This window comes from Ochotona curzoniae, unplaced genomic scaffold (assembly GCF_017591425.1).
Source record: "Ochotona curzoniae isolate NIBS_2020 unplaced genomic scaffold, NIBS_Ocur_1.0 contig_4501, whole genome shotgun sequence".
Classification (NCBI taxonomy): Eukaryota; Metazoa; Chordata; class Mammalia; order Lagomorpha; family Ochotonidae; genus Ochotona; species Ochotona curzoniae.
In genome coordinates, this window is record NW_024466307.1 from 421,219 (window position 1) to 445,082 (window position 23,864).

A 23,864-nucleotide genomic window follows, 5' to 3' on the forward strand; every position below is an offset into this window, starting at 1 on the left:
CTTGTGCCCTGAGGAAGTGGTACAAGATAGCCCAAAGCCTTGGGACCCTGCATCTGCATGGGAGACCCCAGGGAAGCTCCTAGCTCCTCATTTGAGGTCAGCTCAGCTCCTGACCATTGCAGCCACTTGGGTAGTGAACCAGCAGATGGAAGGTTTCCTCTCTCTCTTCTCTGTAAAATCTGCCTTTCCAGCAAAAATAAGTAAATGTTTTTCTTTTTTTAATTATTCATTTGAAAGGCAGTTACAGCTGGTCCCTGAATTAGAGTTTCAGATAATGCTATAGTTTTCAAATGGGAGAAATGTAGATTTATTCGGAGTAAAATTCTGGAGCCTGTTTAGTAATGGTGTAATACTCAAGTTACAGCCAGGTTGAGATCAATCCCAGTAGACGCTTCCCAGATGGCATAGAACTCAAAGCTGCCCTGGTGCACGTTAAGATTAGGGTTGGGGCAGGTTGGGGCGGACCCTAACTGATAAACCCAGCTCGGGCAGGGCCTGTGGGTGTCCCGCCCAAGACCAAAGAGACAGGGAGGCGGGAAGACACAGGACACAGGTACCAACGGACCGAGCATGGCCATGCACCGCGTGTGGCAGAGGCGGGAGAGGCAGGGACCTCAGGAGCAGAAGGCTGCGGACGCGGACCCCGAGGGCTGTGAGTTTGGGGTGGGCTGGGTGCCCAGTGCCTCCTGGACTTGGGGCTTCAGTGAGGCTTGCAGACTCCAGGCCCTGGAGGAACGCGTGCTCCCACCCCCCTGTGAGGCGCTCTGGGGAAACGGTAGGGACTGTGTGCTCAGCGGGGACTTCATCTCGGTGCCTGGCAGTGTTTCCCTGCGCTCTGGGCCCTCGCCTGGAGAAGTCAGGTTGCATTTCTTCGCCTGTGGACCCCACCCCGGTTCTCGTTTCAGTCTTCATTTTGTTTGTTTTCTTTGATATAGGGAACCTGTACATGTTCTATTGCATATATGTGACTTTTTTTTTACTTTGACCTCTTCTATCGTCTGATTCACGAGACACAAGGAGACAAATTCATGTTACATCGAGGTTTTTTTTGTTTTGTTTTTTTTTTTAAGCTCTTAGGTCTGATGATTCACTCCCCAACTGGCTGCAACAGCCATAGCTGAGCTTATCCAAAGCCAATAGCCTGTGTCTTCTTCCAGGTCTCCCACCTGGGTGCAGGGTCCCAAAGCATTGGGCCATCCTCAACTGCTTTCCCAGGACACAGGCAAGGAACTGGATAGGAAGCAGGGCCACCGGGATTAGAATTAGAACCGACACCCATATGGGATCCTGGTGTGGCAAGGGGAGGACTTTAGCTACTAAAGCTACCACGCCTGGCCTTACATCGAGTTTTACTAAGAAGAGTGGAGATAGAAATTCCTGCACCTGGCAGAGCTAAAGCAGAAAGTGTCTCAGTAAAGGAAGGAGAGCCCTGTCTGCAGTCAGACTGGGGTTTTCAGACACCAGTGTGTCCTTCTGGGACGGTGTGTGTGAAGAATTTGGGGTGTGGAATTTCCCTAAGTCCCTCCCCACAGTACTTGCCATCAAGGTTCTTATCAGCAATGACTCCTTCAGTCCACAGACTCAACCCTGTGGGACCACTGTATGGCTCTCTCTGGTCAGTGAGTTCCTTCATCAGGCAGGGACCCCTTGGGCTAGGAGTTGGCAGTATGTTTTTCAGGCTCTACCCCGTCCTGTCTCGCCTGTAGTAAGCCTTTACTGTGAGCCTTGAGAGTCAGGGGGTCTCCCGCCCTCACCTGGCCCTGAGTGCAGATAGCTTTGTGCTTTGGTGTCTACTTGAGCGTCTACTTCTTGAGTGCTTCCTCCATGTGGTTGGTGAGATCCCATAGCTTTTCTTCTGTAGCCTGCTGCTCTGGAGGATTTTGTAGCTTTCAAGTCAAGCCCTGCATGATCAATGTGTGTTCTACTTTTTATTTGCCATTGAATGTGGCTTGATAACATATCTCCTAAAAGTTCTGCATGTTGTGTTCATGAGGGAGACTGGCTTAGACTTTTCTACCCTTGCAGACACTTGGGTTTAGCGTCAGCTACATGCTGGACCCCAGAAATGAGTTAGGGAGGGATGAGGTCAAGTTGCTTTTGACCTTTAAACATTTGGGAAAATTCACTGATGAAGCCACCTGAACTTGGAAATTAATTTTTCGCAACATTTAAACTAAAAATTCAATTTTCTTACTAATTACAGGGTCATTTGGATAATCGGTATAATCCTGCATGAGTTGTGATTTGTGATTTTCATGGAATTCGTATAGGTGAAGTTGGACATGTAGTTCCCTGGAGACCTATTTCCTGTCCAAGGGCTTCAGAGATGTGTGCCCTCTCCTGGGGTTGGACATTTGTGTCTTGTCTTCATGGTTAATGTGGCTACAGATTTATTGATTCAGTGATATTCTCTCTTGGTTTGTTGACCTTTGTCATTTTGTGGTTTTCAGTTTCACTGGTCACTGCTTTTACTTTTGTGATTTTCTCCTTGCTTGTTTTGGGCTTGCTTTGCTTTTTTCTCTTTTAAGGCAGGACCATTAGTTTATTGGTGAAGACCTTTCTTTTTTATAATCATTTAGTGCTATGTATTTCCTTCTAGTCACACTTTTACTTCATCCCACATATATTGATGTATTTTATTTTCAGCGTCACTTGGTTCAAAGTTGTTTCTGAGTTCCTTTCTGATCTATGTTGGGAGAGTCTGGGCACACTAGGCCTGCACTCCTTCTTGGCCACGTGTATAGAGGACTCCGCACCCATGCAGGCTGCCAGCAGTCCTTCACAGAATTCTCACCCTCACAGATTCATGGAGGAGGGCATCCTTTGAGGTGGCTATAAGAGGTGCACTCCCATGAGCTTGCCCCCTCCCATTCTATGATGTCTTCCCAGTGCTGGGGTGCTGCCCAGAGACCCTGCCCAGGAGCCCTGCTGTGCTCTGGGCTCTAGAGGGTAGCTGATTTTCCACAAAGGACTGAGACCTAAGAGGTATAAGGTGACAGGGAGTTGAACAGTGGTGCAGCAGTTGGAGAGGAACACAGGTTTTAGTGTGCAGCCTCTGCGGTGTGTGGGGGGTTAACCTGGGGTTGGGAGATAAATCTGGGCGGTGGAGCACTGATTTCTAGGAGGCTGATGTGGAATTATTGAAAACATGAAGGGACTGGGCCCAGAGCCCAGGAATGGGAGCATAACAGGCAGCCGTGAACATCCTGCTGAGACCATTGTCCACAGTAGCAGGGAAGCCAGCGTTCGTGTGGGTTTTCCAGGGCTGTTGGACCAAAGTGGCCTGGGAAGCATTCCCCACAGCTGGGCCGGAGGACTCGATGGTTATGCAAGTGAGCTGACGGCTTGAGAAGGTGGCAGAATGCCCAGTCTTGGGGAGCTAGAGCACATGAGCTGAAAGGATGGGAGAATTGGGTGTTTTGATTATGTTGAGCAGATGGTAGCTGAAATGAGTTAAGGGTATGGGAACTGAGAGGCTAACCGCTGGGTTAACCATCCTCAAGGATGGAAACGAGTGGCAGTAGCAGAGGGTTCCAGGTGGTAGAATAAAAATTGTCAGTCCATGTCAGTGCTAGCAGTGGTGGAAGAAGGTGCCACAGATAGTGCTTGGCTTGTAGTCAGCTGCCTTCCCCTGCTGTGATTTCTGCTTTGTGCATCTGTGCCCCAGACTCCTCTCATGTAGGGGCATCCCTTGTGCTGCCTGTTCTTTAAAGGCTTCCAGAGACAGGTGCCACTCGGAGATACCAGGGAGGGAGGCCGTTGTGGGACATGGCTCCTCTCTCCTGGAGAAGTTGCTTGTCCTTGCCTGAACTTGGAGGGGTGAGACTCAGGAAGACCACTTGGCAGCAGGTATGCCTCAGGGATCCCTCCCAGAAAGGATGGCCTGACACTCCGCCATGACAGAAAGCTGAGGAAATCTTGTAGTCATGCAGCTGTGGAATGCTTGATGGTGTGTGATGAGTGGTGTTTGCCGAGGGCTTGGCTATGCTTTCATACCCTCCAGGGAAGCATGTTTATATGTGTGATGTGAAATGGGCTGCGGTTTAGGGTTTGGTCCCTGCAGGGCTGGCATCTGTACCTTATCTCTGGGCTAGCTGCTGCAGCCTTGGGACTCCTCCCTGCCTAACCTTACACACATTTTTACAAACCATGATTTCAGGGTGAGCCTGTGAGCAATGGTTTGTTTGGGAGCCAGGAATAACTTTAGGGTAAGAAACAACTAGAGAAGATGAAATGGATCTTGCCATGGTAGCTTTACCAAGGAGTGAGGCCCTGCTGCCCTCCTTGGAGGCAGACGGTTGGGGACCCAGGCCATTGTTCCTGAGTTCCAGGGTGCTCTTCCTCTCTAGGTCTTTGCTGTTCCCTTGTCAGCCTGGCTTGTTCTCTTTCAGTACTGCCCAGTGAGAGACGCTTTCAGGATGCTGCCAAGAGCAATGACTTGGACCTGATGGAGAAGCTGTTTGCGAAGAAGGTTAACATCAATGCTGTCAACAGTGTGAGTGAGGTCACAGGTGGGCAGGTCTCCAGTGGACTGGAGCTGAACAGGTCATCTGGAATCATAATGAAAGATGGAGGGTAGGCTGCCAAGGCAAGGGGGTGGCCCTTGTTGATGATCCCAGGATGGCAATCAGCCATGGAACAGACTGGGGCAAGTACCCAGGGTTTTATGCATGCCTGCAAAGTCTGTGTGGATGGACACAGGACCCAAGTTCAGGTTAAAGGCCATATCTGGGGTCCTGAGTAGTGGCCTGGAGTGCAGCGTGGCCTCATATGTCTGAGAAAGCAAGATTTCTTACTGCAGACTGGACAACGGGGCGACTGGGTAACATCTCTCTCCAATAGTGTCCTAATTCAGAAGATAAGGGAGTGTGAAGCCGCGTGGTACGTGTGGAACAAAATGGCTGCCGCTAACACATGAGGCCCCCTACCTCAGCCCAGGTCAGAGGGCTGGCTTGCTTTCTCCTCAGATGAACCGCACAGCCCTTCACTTTGCCGTTGCGAGAAACCATTTGTCAGCCGTGGACTTCCTGTTGAATCACAAGGCCAGGGTGGATATTGCTGATAAGGTAGGCTGGTCAGCATCTGGCCAAGCAACCCTGATTCACCTGTACTCATGTTCCACTTGATGGAGAGCTCTTTGGAGAGGGTGTATGTGGTGTCCTCTGTGGATTTTCTTACTGTCACCTGGGGGTCTTGGCTTCTTGCTTATTTCCCCCACAATGATCTGGCAACCAACAACACATGTGTGAGAGGATGGTCCAGGCTGGGTTCTGGTGCATGGAAGATGTGAGCATGCTAGCCCTGGGGACATTAAATTCTCTTTCCCATATGAACTCTGGTGCTAAATGCAGATGTGAGATTCAAGCTGTGCAAAGGGCTACAAGGAGGTGTCATAGATTCAAATCTTATGTGCTGCCTTAGGAAAGAGCTAAAGGCTAAAACTGAAGTTCTGCCTCCCTCATCTGCAAGTGTGAAACTCTCAAAGTTCTCAAATCTTATCTATGAGTGCTGACATCCAGCACATGGGTGCACTGAAATACCGAAATCTGTGTAGAACCACCTTTGATGATCACAGGTAGAGTGTGATGGAAAGCATCTAAATTCCATTCTATCCCCCAAGCTACCTCATCAGGGTGTGACCTGAAATCCAAACAGCCCTGGTCCCAGGTGCCTCAGGTTGTATTGTACATTTTTTTTTTTAAGATTTATTTATTGGAAAGTCAGATATACAGAGAGGAGGAGAGACAGAGAAGAAGATCTTCCATCTGATGATTCACTCCCCGAGTGGCCACAATGGCTGATACTATACTGATCCAAAGCCAGGATCCAGGAACTTCTTCCGGGTCTCCCACACGGGTGCAGGCTCCCAAGGCTTTGGGCCGTCCTCAACTGCTTTCCCAGGCCACAAGCAAGGAGCTGGATGGGAAGTGGAGCTGCCAGGATTAGAACCGGCGCCCATATGGGATCCCGGTGCGTTCAAGGCGAGGACTTTAGCGGTTAAGCCACGCCGCCTGGCCCCTCAGGTTGTATTGTAATGCCTAACTCATAGTTGAGGAGGTTAGACACAGGGAAGTGTAGTTTGCCTCAAAGTTGGCATATGTAGTAGAAATGAAACTCAGGGATGCTTGTATGACGCCAGAGAATGGCTGGCTGGCCTGAGGTCAGCTACGACCCTAGGGCCTCCCCATTGCCTGCCTTCACTGAGCAGAAATTCCTCACAGGGGGAGCCTCACTCTGAAGTTCTTGTTCTGAAACAGTCCTGGACCATAGTTTGTAAAGTGTGACCATCGGAACAGTCACATCAGTGCTCACTTCGGCAGCATGTATCCTAAATGGAACAGTCACAATAACCGTGGGATGCTGAGAGCCAGCCTCCATGCCCAGGGACTCATCTCTCAGTCTGTCTGGACTCTGCTGACAACAAGACATGAACCAAAGGCCTCTTACGTTTCATAAAGGAAGACCCCATGGCCACCCAGTCCTGCTTACTCACCCTTCTATTCACTAAGGCAGGATGGTTTGGTAAGAGGTAGGAGGCTGTGTTGAGACTGCTTGCTGTGGCCAGTGCTAGCAAAGAAGTGGTGGGCTTGTGTTGATGAGGAATGCAGGACCCAGAAAGCAGACACAGCTTCAGGAAGGGAGGAAGGGACCAGAGTTGGGGCCTGGAGTCAGGCACATGGCATCTGCTCTCTGTTGCATCAGTGGCATAGAGCCAAGGGCCCTGGGTCTGATTCTCAGCCCTTCAGCTCCACCCAGCCCACAGCCAAGCTCTGCTCAGCTCAGCACACAGCTTCCCACTGCATCCCTCCAGCTTAACAGGACCTCTCAGCCTGACACTTTATGTATGTGTGTGCAGTTTCACCTATGTGAAACCTATGTGTGCAGTTTCACCTATGTGCTTAAATGGCTTGTCTTTCTTGTTTCTCTCCTTTTGGGGGCCTTCTCTTCTTCTACCTGAGCGCGTGCTTGGCTCTGTGCTCTCCAGTGATCATGCAGCCCCATCTGCATCCATCCACCTGCCCAGTTACTGACACTGTGTAGGTAGATGGAGTTGAATCTGTGCTCACACACACGGTTTGTTCATCTCCTTTTTAGTAAAGAATAGCCAACATGTTTCTCTTTTTTTTTTTTTTTGTCTTTTTCCCCCATATTTAGCAAAGTGCATTGAAATAGTTCTAAGTCCATTTGTTATTTTTAGTGGCAATGTGCCAGAGCTAACTACTCTGTTAGTTATTCAGCATTCCCATGTTGATGCGCACGCATCTAGCTCCAGGATTTTGTGCCACAGTGAACACCCTCACACAGTTAACATCATGTCTTGAGGCTTTATTTTCAGATAGAGACCCAGTTGACCTGCTGACTGCTTTCAATTTAAGCAGACTACCAGCTGGCTTATCAGTCATGGCTTCCTTCAGATCATATCTCCCTATAAGATCTTCTGTCCATATATTTTTAAATGGTTTATTTGCTTTTTCTTGTTGGTTTTAAGGAGTGCTTCATATATCAGAAAATTACCTACCTTGTTATTGATACATTTAGAAATTTTGTCTATTGTGTTTTTCCTCTATAGCTCTGGGTTAAAAGAATGTGCATTGTGGTCTTGAGTTTGTTCTAAGATATTCATTGTTTGTGTACTTTCTCATGTACTCAATGCCACGCAGTGTCTCATCTCCCATGAGTGCAGTGTGACACAGCACCCCACTTTTCCCTCTAGATGGAAACCCATCTGTGCCTGTATCACGTAATATACATGCTATAGAAGTTAGAGAACATCTTTGTTTTAGATTAAATTCTCTTCTTGATGTGTACAATGAATCTCAGCTTGATCACTGCTGGCCAAGCTGACAGGTACTCTGCTCTCTCCTGGGGAAGCATGGCCTCACGGTGTTACACCTCGCAGCCTGGTCTGGAAGCCTGGAGACCATGCTCATGCTGGTGAAAGCTGGAGCCGACCAGAGAGCCAAGACTCAGGTGGGTGTGGGGGCACCCCTGTACCCTTGCATCTCTGCTAGAAGAAAGTGCTGAGGCTACAGTGAAGGACTTGGCTCCTGGCTGTCTGCAGGATGGGATGAATGCTCTCCACTTTGCAGCTCAGAGCAACAATGTGCTGGTTGTGGACTATCTCATTCAGGATCTGCACCTAACTGACCTGAACCAGGCTGACAAGGTGTGTTTGTGGTGGTGGGATAAACCACCCTCCCTTTCCCAGTTCCACCTTGTCTTTGCCCCAGGGAGTTGATCAGTGTCATAGCTCACACAGACACTTCAGGGAATTTACCAGAGCAAGGGGAGGGAGAGCATGTGGGCATGGGGTGGAGAGGCGGAATGGGGGAGTCAGCTGCAGCCACTAGGAACTTCTGCTATATATAGGAGTTTCTGGTAACCATCACCTTGGTAACAATACAAATATAAGAAAGACTCTGAAGATGATATTTAATGGGCAGCAGCAATGGGAGATATTCCTGATGTAGCTTCCGCTGCAATACATGTGACATAATGAACTATGAGATATTCCTGACATAGCGAATTCTGGTACACATGGGACACACTGAGTACATCTCAGTGCCAGATGGTGCACACCCTGGGTATGTTCAAGGAGAGTGGAGCCAGGGAAGCCTTTCAAGCCAGGGACAAAGAGGATGACCTCAGATATCCAGGAACATCACTCTCTGGCCACAGTGGTTAATAACTGGGCTAACAGCAGCCCGAGGTTAAGTGGATAGGAGCTGAGCAGATGTCTTTGTGGAGGTCACAGTGTCCTCTGAGTCATGCTGTGACTCTGGTAGAGTTTTTGGGGACAGAGACCCCCAGACATTTGACATAAGAGTCCTTACTTGGTAACCTTGAGCTTTGTTTATTATTTTTGTGAGGCTGACACTGACACACTACTGGGATTCTGAGTGTAAAGGGATTCCAGGTTTTGTTGTAAAGTCATTTGGGCCTCCCCAAGCGGGATTCGAGCCTGAGGCCTTGTGAGAACATTCATAGTTGCAGACGCACAACCCACAGGGGTCGCCTCAGGATGCACAAATTCAGCTGGGTTCACCATGAATGCTCTGAGGATGCCACTTTAGCAGGGCATGTTGGAGGCTGTGAGGCTGCCGCAAAGCTGGTTATGCTGTGAGTCCTGTGAGAGTGCTGTGCCAGCCAGATGCTGTGGGTGCTATGAGGACACCACACAGCTGGGGGCGCTGTGGGTGCTGTGAGGAATGCCGCCTCAGCCAGGAGCTGTAGAGCTGCTGCATAGTCTCTCAGTCTGTAACACTGCCAGTTTGAGAGGGAATCTGGTCTGGGTGCCTCTTAGGGACCCTGCATCTGTGGCATTGCCCTTGGAAGTCCCTGCGGCTCTGGGTGCCTGCTCTTGGCCCTGGGATGTTAGCAGCTGCTGGTGTTCACTGAGTGTGTGACAAACATGATTGTGTTTGATCCTCAGAGAGGAAGAAAACCATTTCTCTGTGCAGCAGCAAGGGGCCATGTTGAGATGATAGAAAAACTCATCTTCTTGAATCTGCATTCCTCAGAGAAGGACAAGGTGAGCTGAGCTCTGTGAAGGGGCAGCAGGTGTGTATGGATTTGCTGATGCATTGTGGTCACAGACCACTGCTCTGGGTTGCTGTCAGCAGAGGGTGTCATGGCTGTGCAAGTGAACCCTGTTGGGTTGGCCACAGCTCCGCCCCACAGGTGTTGGGGAACTGGCAGACTTTGTGGATTGTTCAATGCCTGCTCCAGTTTCCCATCTCTCTCCCTGCAGCCTGATAGACACCCATCCCCTGCTCACTGAGTGAGGGAGCCAAGGAGACACCAAATCTACCTGCTCCTCTGATGATTTTCCCATGGGTAGAGTCAAGGACTCCACTTTTTACTGCAAGATGGTAGCAAAATTAGAATGAGGAATGTGGGTGCTTTTGCTTCTCTTTTAAATAGCTGTGTCTTCTCATAGAAGATGTAGAGGTTTATGAATTTCACTTACAATTGCACCTGACACAGTCCACATGCTAGGCCACAGTGTGGCTACAGGGAGAGTACCCAGGAGGGTGGCCTGGCATGGATCTTCAGCACCTATGTCTCTGTTGCAGGAGGGAAACACAGCCCTGCACTTGGCCGCAAGGAGTGGACACAGTCCAGCTGTACAGCTGCTGCTGACTCAGTGGCAAGGAGTGGACGAAGTCAATGAGGTATGGATACGCTCACTGCCAGCTGGACCTGGGCTTCAGTGGGGAATTGATGGGAGGAAAGCCAAGCAGTTAGGGCCGGGAATGTAAACGTGATTTCAAAGATTCCTGCTGCTTTCCTGAGAGCCTCCCAGTCTTCACTTGTTAACATTCATGTGCTCACCCATTCATTCCAAATGCTTACTTCCTATATACCATAGGCCAGACAGTTTATTCTTATTCTGGAAGCCTATAGGGCAAGAGGGGCATGCAAGGGCAAGTGTATGGCACAGTGCATTAAGCTACCACTCAGCATATCCACATCCTGTGGCAGAGTGCATGGGGTTGAGTCCTGCTTGGCTTACAGTCCAGCTCTCTGCCAGTGCACAGTCTGGGAGGCAGCTGGTAACATCTCAGATGCTTGAGGCCCTGTCATCCATATGGGAGACCTGGATGGAGTTTTGGGCTCCTGGCTTCAACCTGGCCCAATCAGGACAGAATTTGGGGACTGGGCAAGCATCTGGTCCAGTGTGTGCATGTAATCTTTATCAAATAGATGAAAATGAGTACATTTTCAAAATTAAAAATACAAGAAGGGCATGCAAAATATACTGTATGCATGCAATAATAGAGGTGTTATGAGCTCAACGTGGTAGCCTAGTGGCTAAAGTCCATGCCTTGAACACACCGGGATCCCATATGGGTGCTGGCTCGTGTTCTGGCAGTCCCACTTCACATCCAGCTCCCTGCTTGTGACCTGGGAAAGCAGTCAAGGATGGCCCAAAGCCTTGGAACCATATACTCATGTGGTACACCTGGAGGAAGCTCCTGGCTCATAGCTTCAGTTTGGCTCAGCTCCAGCTTTTGCCGCCACTTGGAAAGTGAATCATCAGATGGAAGATCTTCCTCTTTGTCTCTTTTCCTCTCTGTACATCTGACTTTCTAATAAAAAGTAAATAAATCTTTTTTAAAAAAAGAGGTATTATTTATCTTAAGAATTTATTCTAATTTTTTTTTTGAAAGGCAGAGTGACAGAGGGAGAAATAGAAGTCTTCTACGCATTGGCTCTCTCCCTAAAGGGCCATGATGGCTATACTTGGGCCAGACAGAAGCCAGAAGCCTGAAACTCTGTCCTGGTCTCCCACATGTGTAGAAAGGCACCAAGCCCTTGGGCGATCCTCTGCTATTCTCCCAGGTATACTAGCAGAGAACTGGATCAGAAGTGGAGCAGCCAGGATATGAACAAGTGCTCTGGTACCATGTGCTAATATCATGGCAGCAACTTAATGTGCTGTGCTACAACTCTGACCTCTGTGGGGTGCCTTTTAAAAAAGTAATGGAAAACGAAATTAAAAGATGTTTATGTTGGTGCAAAATTTTTGAAAGTCATGCTTCATGTATATTTTTTCATTATACACATTTTCCCTGATTATTTTATTTCAAGATTTTCAAGATTTTATTTCAAGGATTTTCATGATTTTTATTTTAAGAATTCAAGATTTTTTTAAAAGCAAAATAAATTTCCCTATAAAAAATTATGTATAGGGCTTAGCATGGGATTCTAGCAGCTAAAGTCCTCACCTTGCATGTGCCGGGATCCCATATGGGCACCAGTTCGTGTCCTGGCTGCCCCATTTCTCATCAAGCTCCCTGCTTGTGGCCTGGGAAAGTAGGAGGATTGTCCAAAGCCTTGGATCCTGCACCTGCGTGGGAGACCTCAAGGAGGCTCCTGGGTTCCTGGCTTTGGATCAGCTCAGCTCTAGGCCATTGTGGCCACTTGGGGAATGAACCAGTGGATAGAGAATCTTTCTGTCTCTCTTCCTCTCTGTATATCTGCCTTTCCAATAAAACTAAATAAATCAAATCTTTTTTTTTAATTGCATATGTATTTGAGAGGCAAAACAGAATAATGGAAATTCATCCATTAATTCATTCCACAAATTCCCACAGCAGCTGGGGCTGGGCTGGAGCCAACCTGACAGGCAAGAACTCCAATCATCTCTCTTGGTGGTGCCTGGGACCCCATCGCTTGAGCCAGGCTTGCTACCTTCCAGGGTGTGCATTGGTGGGAAGTGAGGTTAAGAGCAGTGTGGAGTGCACGAGGACATGACTCCCATGCTCCCCTTCCTGTTAGCATGTGATCCACTGAGCTTGCTGTGGCATGCACCCCCTGGGCTTGTCCAGCACTGTTGTTAAGCAGAGAAAATCCTGGGGGGCTGGTTAGGGTCGCTGCTCGAGGTCAAACACTGAAATCACTTTTTTAAAAATTGAGAGAAGGAGAGACACACAGAGAGATCTTGCATTCTACTGGTTCATTCCCCTGATGGCCACAGTAGCTGGGGCTGGACCATTAGCTTCATCCGTATCTCCCACAGAGGTGCTCGTACCTAAGGACTAGGGCCACTGTTGGCTACTTTCCCAGGCACATTAGCTGGGGACACCATCAGAAGTGGAGCATCAAGAACTCAAACCTGACATCAGTGTTGTAAGCCCACAATGCTGGCTGCCACACTCCCCTATTCAGTGACTTTCCCCACTGCAAATTATCACTCAGCTTCTGAGATGGTGTTCCCTGTGGGCTGTCCCCTGAGGGCTGTGTCCTCTCTACTTCTGTGACTCCAGCAAGCACAGTGGTGTCTGCTGGCCCCATCAGTGTACTGTGAGGATGTGATGGGATGGACAGTGGCAGGGGCAGGCTGGAATCCTTAGGAGAGTGGGCACTGGTACACAGGGCGTGCAGCCTGCTCAGCAGCCTTTGGCTGGGGTTCCCTTTACTCCGCCGTGAGTACAGTGTTTGGTACTCTGGTGTGCTCTAAAGGGACCGAGGTGTGAGGGCTAACAGTGGCCATGCAGTCTTGCTCTGCGTGCCTGTGACTGGGAGCAGCACCCAGGGGTGTGCACAGGACTGGTTCTCAGTGCTGTGCTTCTTCACCTGGGACCATCAGCCCTGACAGAGTTTTCTTTGCTAGGATGGAGAGACGCCCTTCTTCCTGAGTGTCCAGGAGGGTCATGAAGAATGCAGCCAAATACTCCTGGAGGCGGGAAGTGACATCAACGTTAGAAATAAGGTGGGCTTCCGGGGGTCACTTACAGGACTTTGTGGAGTTCACACATGTGAGATGATGTTTGCTGGACATGTGACTTCCCTCTGAGATCCTACGGTGAACTTGCTGCTGGAGTAACATCTTTTTTCTGCTTCTCCGGAGGGAAGTCTCTTGACAGTGGGGTTAGGAGCGGGCACCTGTCACTCGCTGAAGACTGGACGCTCTTCTCTTGTCCTAGGAGGGCTTCTCCATGGCCCCTGGTCACACCTACCTTGCATAGCAACGCTGAAAAGGATGTGCATTGGTGAAAGCTCAGGTGTGGCAGGCTGGACCCTGGCTGCTGCTGGCCTATGGGAGGCTCTGTGGTATCCAGGCTGCACTGCTGCCTGCATTTCCTTTGAGAAGTTGGGGAGCTCACCCAGCAGCGTTTGCAGAGCTCTATCTGTCTCCTTTCTTCTTCTGAAAATCCTTCAAGATCAAAACATTTGATGTTACGTGATTCTACTCTTCAGACCTCACGTTGGCAGGAATTGATTTTCCGCAGAGTACCCCATGTTCCCCTTCCTGCCCCAGCCGCACCCACACATGAGGGGGCTCTCCACAGTGTGACTACAGAGCCCCATTTCCCCTTCCTGCCCCAGCTGCACCCGCACATGAGGAGCTCTCCACAGTGTGACTGCAGAGCACCTTTCGTTCGTGTACCAGATCTTCGCTGGATGGGATCAGAATTTCAGGGGTTCAGAGCTTGTGTGGGGCTCCTGGCCAGAGCTCAGCCCTCAGCCTCTGAGCCTTGACCTCCTGTGCCTTCAGAGCAGTCGAGGCAGCACTTGCAAATTGCAGGAGCAGCTACCATGCCTGGGGTGGTACTTCTGCCATTCTCGTGCTACTGCCCTGACTCCCCAACTGCTGAGGCATTTTTTGTAGCCAGCTCCAAGTCACCTGTTTTGTCTCGTGGAGAGGTTTCTGGGGGTGCAGAGCTTGTTCTAGTCCTTTTATACACAGAAGAAGGGAAGTGGATTTAATCCACATTTGCACAGGCAGTCTTACTCCTGGTGCTCCCACAAGCACTGCATGACCCTGTGCCTTGAATGGCAAGTGTTCATTTTTTCCCGTCACAGCTGGTCAATGGCTGATGGCAGGGTGGCTCCGGTGAGGTCTCCCTGGCTTGAAGCATGTGGGCCTCTTGCTAACTCTTGTGTGGCACCATGAGGACCTGTGTCTCTCTGGTCTTACTCTCTGGGCTGGGATTCCACGTTTGTAGGGTCCCACCGTGTGGTCCCACCACCACCCAGGACTGTCACCCTGGGGCAAGGGCTTCTTCCGACACTTGACACTCTCAGGGCCCAGGATTCGTCCATTGCACGTGGGCACCCCAGGGCTCTGACACCTGTGGGGATGGTGTTGGGCTTTCCTTTTTCCTCTGCTGTACCCTCCCTGGGTCAGCTGATTCCCGTGCACTAAGCAGCAGGGAGTGAGCCTCACCAGAGCCCCTCCCCTGTCCCCCTGTCCCTTCAGCTCAATGTCGGGGCCTTGCAGACTGCAGCCCGGAATGGTCACAAAGCCCTGGTCAACCTCCTTCTGCGGGAGAATGTGGACCTGTACCCAGGCTCGGGCGTAAGTCTCCTCCATGACACGGGCTGAGGGGCTGGTGGCTATGCGGGGCATCCTGGCAGGTATGGGCCAGGGGAATCGCTGTGGGGGGCACCCTGGTGGGTATGGGCCAAGGGGTGGCTCTGGGGGTAGGTACCCAGGCGGGTGTGGGCCAGGGTTCTCCCCAGTAAGGCTGCCTGGCTCCTTCTGAAAACTGATTCTGAACCCTCAGCAGTCAAAAATGAGATGTGACTACTTGAGCCATTGAAGTCCTGAACAGAGACAGGTCTTGAGGTCTGCTGTTTAAGTTTGCTCCTGTGTCTTCAGATGCAGTTCCCTGTGAGTGCCATCTCCCTGCGAGGGCCTTGAGGACATGGAGCAGGGCTGTGGTTGAAACTCCATCACAGCTGTGGGGCATGACAGCGTTAGGACCTGGCTCTGGACTTCCTAATCCCGGGGCAGTGCCAGCCCCCTTGAGGCAGCAAGCTTGGCAGGGATATACCCTGAGTCTGACCTCTCCACTCTGGTGCCCCTGCTTCTCGGGGTGCTGCTGGCCTCCCTCCTTGCTGAACACAAAAGGACAGGAAGATCGGGTTAGTCTCTGATAGTCCTGTGGCAGATTCTGGTCCTCACTGTTCATGATAAAATGGGGACTAGGTGATGTCTGGGCACCCACCAACCCGTCTGCAGCACGGCTGACTTCTCAGGGGCCAGGAAGTGCACCAGCTTGCACTAGGGCCCCAAAGCATCCTTGGCTGCTGCCTGTTCTGCCCATACCCTCTCTTACTCCTTCCTTTCCCTGACCCCAGCTGCTCCTCCCTTCCTGTCTATCTTCTTCGGTGCCTCCCAGTCCCAGAAGGAGAGAGCAGACCCCTAGGCAGCCTGGGTCTCTGGGTTGATCCTGGGGTCCCTGTCTTCAGCCCACAGAGTCCCCTCTGCATCTAGCAGTGGCCCACAATCACATGGCCGTGGTGACCAGCTTACTGCAAGCCCAGCATGACACCAATGTCCTCAATCAGGTGAGCTGTGATCCTGGCCAAGGTTGAGAGGCCCTAGAAACTCCCCGGGGGATCTGTGATCTTTCTAACCTTCCCTTCTTAAAGTCCCCCTCTTCCCATGCAGACACAGATGTACACACAGGGGCTTGGAAGAGCCCAGGGCAACACATTCCCACCCAATAGACAGTCTGGCTCACGGGTGCCCTGGACAAGCAGCTCAGCAGGAACTCCTCAGAGACCCAGATCAACAGCTGCCCCCTGCCCCAACCCCTCACCCCATATATGCCCTATTCCAACTCAGGGGAGCCCTCTCTGCTTGGGAGGCAAATGTGGCTTCCCCTGCCCAAGGCAAAAATAACCTCTTGGAGTTAGAAGTCATTGGGAAGTCCAACTGCAGCAGGAGCAAAGCTCTCTGAGAAAGGGCTCCTTTAGGTGGAGAGGCAAGTGGCATGGAGGTGGGGCAGACACGGAGGGAGACCAACTGCCACCCCTAGCACCCTACCCTCAGCAGAGTCCCTGTGGGCTCCTCCAACCCCCATCTGGCTCCAGAGCTTCGCATCCCTCCTAGGGTAACATCTTGGACCCGCCCCATCTCAGAGGGTGTGTATGCATGAGTGTGTGTGACGCCTGTCTACAGTTTCAGCTTGGACCTGACAAGCTGTCGTGTTAGCCCAGGAGGGTACTTGTCAAACAAGGCTCATTTAAGATCAGAAAACACGAGTCAGCAGGGCAGGTGCTCTCCCAGCCCTGTTTGTCTTCAGTGAGGCAGAGTATTATGGGTATTGGCCCTGCCATGTGGTGCTGTGGCCCTGTGCCTCGCTGGTGTAGTCAGTGGGGGCATCAGTGACCTGGAGGTGTTAGCAGAGGTACCTGCCATACAAATACTGTCTTCAGGCATGAGACAGAAAAGTCATAAGCAAGGTAGCAAGGGTTAACTGGGCAGCGTGTCTGTCATAATGAACAGGCAGGGGATGCTGTGGCATAGTGGCTAAAGCTGATGTCTGCAGCTCCAGCAATCCCATGTAGATACTGGTTCATGTCCCAGTTGCTCCACTTTTTTGAAAAAAAAAATTTTTATTTGAAAGGTAGATTTACTAAGAGAGAAGGAGTGATAGAAAAATCATCTATCTATGGTTCACTCCCCCAAAAGGCTGCAATGGCTGGAGCTGCACTGGTCCAAAGCCAGGAGCCCAGTACTTCTTCTGGGTCTCCCACTTGGATGCTGGGTCCCAAGGGCTTGGACAATCCTCTGCTGCTTTCCCAGGTGCATTAGCAGGGAGCTGGACTGGAAGAGGAACAGATAAGACTTGAACTGGCACCATAAATGCCAGTACCAAATGGAGGCTTAACCTAGTACACCACAGTACCAGTCCCTGCTCCGCTTGAGCCAGCTCCTTCACAGCGGCCTGGGACAAGCAGTGGCAGCTCACGCCTGCACCCTCCTCACTGAGGTTTTCTTTATCTCCCATGGCAGAGGCAGCAGACGCCCCTGCACGTGGCTGCTGACCTTGGGGACGTGGAACTGGTGGAGATGCTGCTGCAGGCGGGCTGTGACCTGAAGGCTGTGGACAAGGTGACTGCATGCACAGGCCTGCTGGCTGGTGACTGTGTGGATGTGGCCTGGGGGACGGGACTAACTGCGTCTTCACACACCTCTGGTCATAACATTCAACTTGACCCCATTTTGATGCTAACCCTAAGAGTTGTTCAGAGTAAGAAAATCTGTGGCTTTCAAATACTAGTTATCAAGTGCTCAAAATCACTGTAGATGCACATGGTGCAGACATTTTCAAGGTGGCCCTCACCAGTAATGTTTACAGAGAACCTGCCCACTGGTGTCCCCTGTTGACAGCCTGCAGGTGCCACACGTGTGAGCAATCACTCAGCCTTTGTGTCTCTGACTCGTCACACTTAGCATGAGCGTCCCCTGCTGCCCCTGAGCCACCTGCTTCCCACCTCAGGGTGTGGGTGAGCATCCAGCTGCATAATTCTACGCTTGTGAGAGCCCTCTTGCTCACTCTGTTTGATAACCAGTTATACCATCCTGGCTGCCAGTCGGAGGCAGCTCTGTCAGGAGCCCAGAGAGCTGAACCCTTGCTGCGGGCAGCCATACTGCCATCCCAGTGCCTTCCTTAGTAACACCCAGCCCTGTCCTTCCTTATGACCAACAATCATCAAAACAGAGCATCCACTCCCCAGTCTGATGTGGCTGTTAGTGCTACGGCAAGCAGTCAGCATCCCCTACCACCCTGGGAGGAATGTGGGGAGAGCACATCCCTCTTCCCTATGGACACTTCTCAGGGTGCAGGGGCCTCCTGCAACGTCATGTGCTGGGCAGCCTTAGGTTCCCAGCTGATCAGCAAGGAGCCATGAGATACTCAGGACCTCCTGTGCTTTGTCACATCATCGCCTCACAGGAGCCAGGTTCTTACGGGGCTGCTTGTGCTGGCAGGCTTGACACTGGCTTCTGTGTCTCAGCAGGGAAGGACGGCCCTGGCTGTGGCCTCCAGGAGCAGCCACAGCCTGGTGGTGGACATGATCATCAAGGCAGAAAGATTCTACGCTTGGAGACAGGTGAGCCTGGCCTTGCGGTACAATCTGTCTTCTCTGGCCACCTGGGGTCAGCTGTTTTCCTGCTTTTGTGCCCAAGTGTCTGAGCACAGGGGAGCCTGCCAATCGTGTTCTTTTCCTCTGACGTGGGGACAGGGGAGTGCAGCTCCTGTTGCTATGGCCAAGAGGCTCCCTCCCCTCCAGGTCAGGCCTGTGCCCTCAGGCTAAGATGCCACCCCAGATACCAGCTTGGTTGCCTGGCTGTGCTGCTTTCCGTCCAGTATGTCAGGGCTGGAATTCCGGTCCCGATGCCCACTGTGTCTGCCCCTGTGAGGGCAAACATTGCTTCTTCCACTGTGGTCTGGGTGCATTCCTCATAAATTCTTAAAGCAAAATGTACCTGTCTCCATGTGCCAAGCCTGACAGGAATCCAGACCCTCACCCTCCCTTCCCACCCCCATTTCTGTACATGAATACCAGGCCCAAGACAGGACCTGGCTCTTCTCCTCGGCCTGGAGCCCCCAGGGGAGGCGGCTAATGCCAGTTCTTCAGCTAAGCTAAGTTTGGGCCACAGGCTCTGCCATCCAGGATCCCACGTTTCTGGCTGTTTTGTTGTCCCAGTAACGACTCCCGTCTAGTGACTCGGAACTGTCTTTCCTTAAGACTCACTTTTATTTCAGAGAAGACAAAAATAGAAGTCAGCATACATGAAAAGTGAGCCTAGGGTCAGTGGTAAGCCCTTTGCCCTGTGGGGCAGTGTGTCCCGCTTGCTGGCCACTGACCTGCCCTGTCGCACGGGGCACCTGCAGGACAGGCATTCCTGGGGCCTGCAGCACTGGCTGCATGGGGTTGTTCCCCAAGAGCTTTGGTTTGCAGCTGGGAAGCTCTGCAAAGCCAGCCAACAGTAGCAATCTGGGCCCCATGGGTCCTTCAGATGTTCCTAAACAATGAATTATTTATTTTGGTACAAAAATCTTTTGAAACCCATCTGTGTGTGTGTGTGTGTGTGTTTTCCATGATGTATCTTGTTTATGGATGCTTAGGGTTACGTTTAGCTGCTGTGGCTAGGATAATGTCTGCTCCTGTCCTCCCCACCACCCACATTCTCTCTCCTGCTTGCTGGAGGGGCTAGCTTTGGGGTCATGTTGGTTGTGGTAAGAAGGCAACCCATCTGGATTCCCTGGAAGCTCCTAGTGAGGGTCAGAAGAACCGATGAAGTATGGCTGAAAGTAAGACCACCACCAAGACCACCAAGGGCACCTGCCTAGGGACCCACCCTGTGTTCTGCCTTGCGGGCCCATCTCCAGCGGCAGCAAGGAGTACAGCCCTGTGAGCCCCGTCTGTTCTTGTGAGCCCTGTCTGTTCCCCTGAGTCCCATCCATTCCTGTGAGCTCCGTCCGTGCCCGTGAGCCCCATCCATTCCTGTGAGCTCCATCCGTGCCTGTGAGCCCTATCCATTCCTGTGAGCCCTCTCTGCCTGTGAGCCCTGTCCATTTCCCTGAGTCATCCATTCCTGTGAGCCCTCTCCGTGCCTGTGAGCCCTGGTGACACACATTGACAGAGCAAGAACACTGGCAGTAGTCTTGCCTGCCCAACCACCAAGTCTGGAACACCCTTGATTCACAGAGAACCCTGACAGCCATTTCCTCTTCCTCTCAGGAGCATGGTGAGGACCCTGACACCCTGGGCCCTGTGACATTCAAGCAGGACCACAGCCTGGAGACGAGGCCCATGCGTACACTGCTCTGGGACCTGGCTTACCGGCAGCTCAGGCCCCGCGAGTGGCAGAGGCTGGCCCGGTGCTGGGACTTCACAGAGGAGCAGATCAGAGCCATCGAGCAGCAGTGGGTGGGTGAGTGCAGCCTGGACCATGCAGGCAGGAGGCTTTCCTGGTAGGGTCAATAAGGGCAGGGATGTCAGGTAAAACCACAGGCTTCATAGCCTAGAATTGGGGTGGTTGGCTTGGGTTTTCATGGGTGCATGGGAACATGTAGGGGAGGGAAGTAAGCCACTGCTGGCTTCTCATCACCCTATGTGGAAGGTGGAGTTAGGTTGTGTGTCAAGCAGGTAGCAAGGACTTAAGGCACTAGTGTCCCTGAGATTGTCCTAGTGTGAACAAGTCTGCTGCATGATCAAGAAGCTGACCGCTTCAGGAGAAATCCTGTAAACTAGCTATAGTGGTCAGGCTTCTTGTGGGATATGGTGTAGCCTCAGGTTTCACACAGAGAGCCAGTGATGGGGCAGAGCCTGCTATTCAAGGCACCCCGCATGGCTGTCACCACAGGAGGTTGCTCTGTGCATGTTGGACCCACCAGGAGACGTCCTCGTGGCATCATGTGGGGGAGAGCACATAGGACCTGAAGAGGCTCATGGGCCTCACTTTATAACCTGTCCTGCTCCCACACAGGAGCAAGATGCCTACAGGACACGTTGAGACCTCTTTGAGTACCTGGCCAGCCTCTCCCAGGCCCCACAGCCTTAGTACCATCACTCTGGAGATTAAGCCTCAACTTAAGTTTTCGTGGCAACAATCATATTCAGAGAATGGCAGGGTGGGGACAGTCTACTCACAGTCCAATCACAGTGCAGTTTGGTGAGAGCCTGTGGGCTAATGATGGCATGTGAGGTCAGTGGGGGGCAGCCATTTGTGGTGTGTCCAATCCTGAGTGGGAAGCCTGGCTCCCAGCCCTGCCTCCACTTCTGATTCCGGCACCCTGCTAGTGTGTACCCCAGGAGGCAGCAGAGTGCCTCAAGCACTGGGGTCCCTGCTGCCCACACCTAAGATGTGAACCGAGTTCCTGGTTGTGGCTTCAGCCTGGCTCAGGCCTGGATGTTGTGGGCAGTGGGGAGTGAGCCAGCAGATCCCCAAGAACTGTGGTCACAGCACCTTCCCTCACAGTGTGTCACCTTGGTGTCTGTTCAGGGAAGGAGAGCTTCCGTGAACATGGCCACAGGGCCCTGCTCATCTGGCTGCACGGGTCCTGGCTCATGCAACCCCACCCTGCCAAGCACCTGCATGAGGCGTTGGTGCGTGCAGGCCTCCCAGAACTGGCCGGTGAGTTCTCCACAGGTGGGAGCCCCTCCTATGGTAGACATGGAGGTAATGGTCAGAAGTATCAGTCAATTAGCAGAGGTCCCTCCAGGGCCAGCTCCTGTAGAATGCTGAGCAGGGGGACCAAGGCACACCTGTCAGAGCTGATGGCTGTCCGTGTCGCCCCCTCCTGGCTGTCTGCAGAAGTGCATGGAGGGGGGCAGTGTTCCTGCCCTAGATGCAGGTAGCCAAGGCCACTCTTTCCATGTCTGAATGTTTCCTTCAGAGCTGCTAGCACTTTGTCAGCTCCTGGGGTAAGAGCCACCGTGACAACTATTGGCCACTTTCATAACACAGCAGTAAATCAGCTGGCAAACCATTATGCCAGCACCACTGCTGGGTCAAGTAGATGGCCGCTGGGGACACAAGTGAGTGAATTGGGCCAACCTGAAAGCATTCCAGATAGTAGTCGAGACCAGAAACTGCCTGTGGTCACCCTGAGGCCTGCTCTCGGCTTTACAGTCTCCTGTGCTGGCCTCCAAGCCCACCCTGAGGGTTGCAGGGCCCGTGGGTTCTCCTTGGGGCCCAGGACTGACTGGCCATGCCACCATTCCACCAGTGCTCACAGGAACAGGTAGGGCAGGAGCTCAAGATGTGCTCTTTATAGCTAATGGACGTTAGAGATGAAGGGGTACTAGACCTTGCGGGCAGAGTGCCTAAAAAGGCCAGCCGTTACGGAACATCACTCTTCATAACAAATCTACTTTTTCCAGAAAAGACTCGTCAATTAAAAAATGGAACCAACTCGAACTCCAGGAAATGCACAGTTTCATAAATTCTGAAAGAAGTTGTTCCATGACTTTCTTTTAAATTCTGCTCCTCTTAGGCCGTAAATGTCTTCTGTTGGCACTAACTTTCCTCCCAACCCTGGGACGGTGCTGACCAGGGCCTTGCACAGATGGACGAGGAGCAACACTGTACACCTCCCAGATACCCATGTAGGTTTTGCTTAAGGCTGTTGTCCATCTGTCACTTAATGCAGACATGTGATCATCTAGGAGGGTCTACGTACCACATCTTAGGCTGGCGATGGCAGCAGATCTACAGTGTGGCGACCCAGGAGTTTTAGAGACACTTTTGCTGTGGAGTCGCCATAAATCCCTGGGCCTGTTGCTGCTGTTCAGGCTGTCAGACCCTTGGCTTCCCTCCCTGGGACTGGGGTTTGCCAATCATTACAGCATGCCTTGGATGTCACCGTGCCAGCTGCCTCTCCTCAGTGACTCTGGGTTTGGATCTGGTTGTCATTTGGCTTACATCACATATAAATGGAAAGGACCAGAAGTAGACCCATTGGCATGTATTGCCACTTGGTGGTAGAATGACATAGTGACCACATGCTACCCAGATGAATGTGGAATTGGAATCCCTAAGCCTCAGGCTGAAACCCTCCATGCTCAACCCCAACCACTGATAAGTGTGAACAGCCTGCATCTCATCTATGGATTTGTAAGTCTTGTGCTGACTGGAAACTGCCCACCTAATGCTGCAAATGCCCCAGCCATGATTCCAAATCCTATATGATGGCAGAGTGGTCCTGACCCATCTGCTCAGCAGGGAAGCTTCCAGAGTCCTTGCTGCACCTCTCCCGGCCAGCCGAAAAGCCTCATGATGCAAAAACCACCGAAGGCACAGCACTGCTGTCTGCTGCTTCACTCTTAACGTGGAGCATGGGTTCCCACCACGACCTGCTCACTGAGGTGGGGCCTGACCATGTGGTTGTGGTTTGCATGTTGAGAATCCCTTACTAGCCAGAGACTAGAGTCCTCCAAGCACAGCTGAAGACCCACGTGTGAGCACCCCAGCCCGCTCAGGGTTAGGGTCAGGGTGAATGGCCCAGGGCTGCTTTCAGGAGGTGAATGCTGCCTCTGAAGACCATTACCTGTGCAGAGGGAAGACCACGCTTGCTAGTCAGCAAGGTGTCATGCTGGGTGGTGGGAGTGGCCCTAGTGGAGCTTGTGGTCTCTGATGTGCCTGGGAGCAAGTCGCGTGTGAATTTGCTCATGAGACACTGCCTGACACTTGTGTACTTCAGAAAACTCTCATGTCCATGCTCAGAAAACGCTATCTGCCTAGTTTTTCTGTCCTAAAAGCACTATGTGGCAGCAGGGAACTGTTTCCTGGAATAAAATAGGGCTCTCTGTCTTCTGTCCCAAGGGGGCAAGGCTTCCGGTACCCTGCTCTGAACCCAGAAACACCTGTGACGGGGGCTCCTGTGGGCGGAGTGACAACAGAGCCTGCTTTGTTCTGTGTTTCTGGGCCAGGTCTGGCGCTGCTGGGCTGCTGGGGCTCCCCATTATAGGATGGGGCTGGAGCTAAGTCATGCACTCCAGTACTGTGATCTGTGAGGGAGGCAGACGGTGTCAGACACAGCCCAGGAAGCTTCTGGAAGCTTCCATGACTGTTCCTGGGCTTGTGTATTAGACTTCCTGTGGGGTCACAG

At 51.7% G+C, this 23,864-nt stretch overlaps 1 protein-coding gene across 2 annotated transcripts; it reads left to right on the forward strand.

The window, feature by feature from the left end:
- The first annotated feature begins 261 nt into the window (after positions 1-261).
- ANKDD1B (ankyrin repeat and death domain containing 1B) lies at positions 262-23,580 on the forward strand. Of its 2 annotated transcripts, XM_040985934.1 has the most exons (15): positions 262-775; positions 4,392-4,495; positions 4,968-5,066; positions 7,873-7,971; positions 8,063-8,167; positions 9,434-9,532; positions 10,077-10,175; positions 13,121-13,219; positions 14,711-14,809; positions 15,706-15,804; positions 17,258-17,356; positions 18,262-18,357; positions 19,993-20,185; positions 21,257-21,388; positions 22,138-23,580. In XM_040985934.1, exons 1-15 carry the CDS (start codon positions 571-573, stop codon positions 22,197-22,199), a joined length of 1,689 nt encoding a protein of 562 aa, XP_040841868.1. In that variant the 5' UTR covers positions 262-570; the 3' UTR covers positions 22,200-23,580. The 2 variants fall into 2 exon arrangements, with proteins under 2 accessions (XP_040841868.1, XP_040841869.1); XM_040985935.1 differs by lacking the exon at positions 262-775 and having other exon boundaries at positions 3,576-4,495; positions 4,934-5,066.
- Positions 23,581-23,864: the final 284 nt, after the last annotated feature.

Coding starts and splice junctions, on each gene's coding strand:
- ANKDD1B (XM_040985934.1), top strand. CDS start 571: ATGGCCATGCACCGCGTGTGGCAGAGGCGGGAGAGGCAGGGACCTCAG. Junction 4,496..4,967: donor ACATCAATGCTGTCAACAGT/GTGAGTGAGGTC, acceptor CTTTCTCCTCAG/ATGAACCGCACAGCCCTTCA. Junction 10,176..13,120: donor GAGTGGACGAAGTCAATGAG/GTATGGATACGC, acceptor TTTCTTTGCTAG/GATGGAGAGACGCCCTTCTT.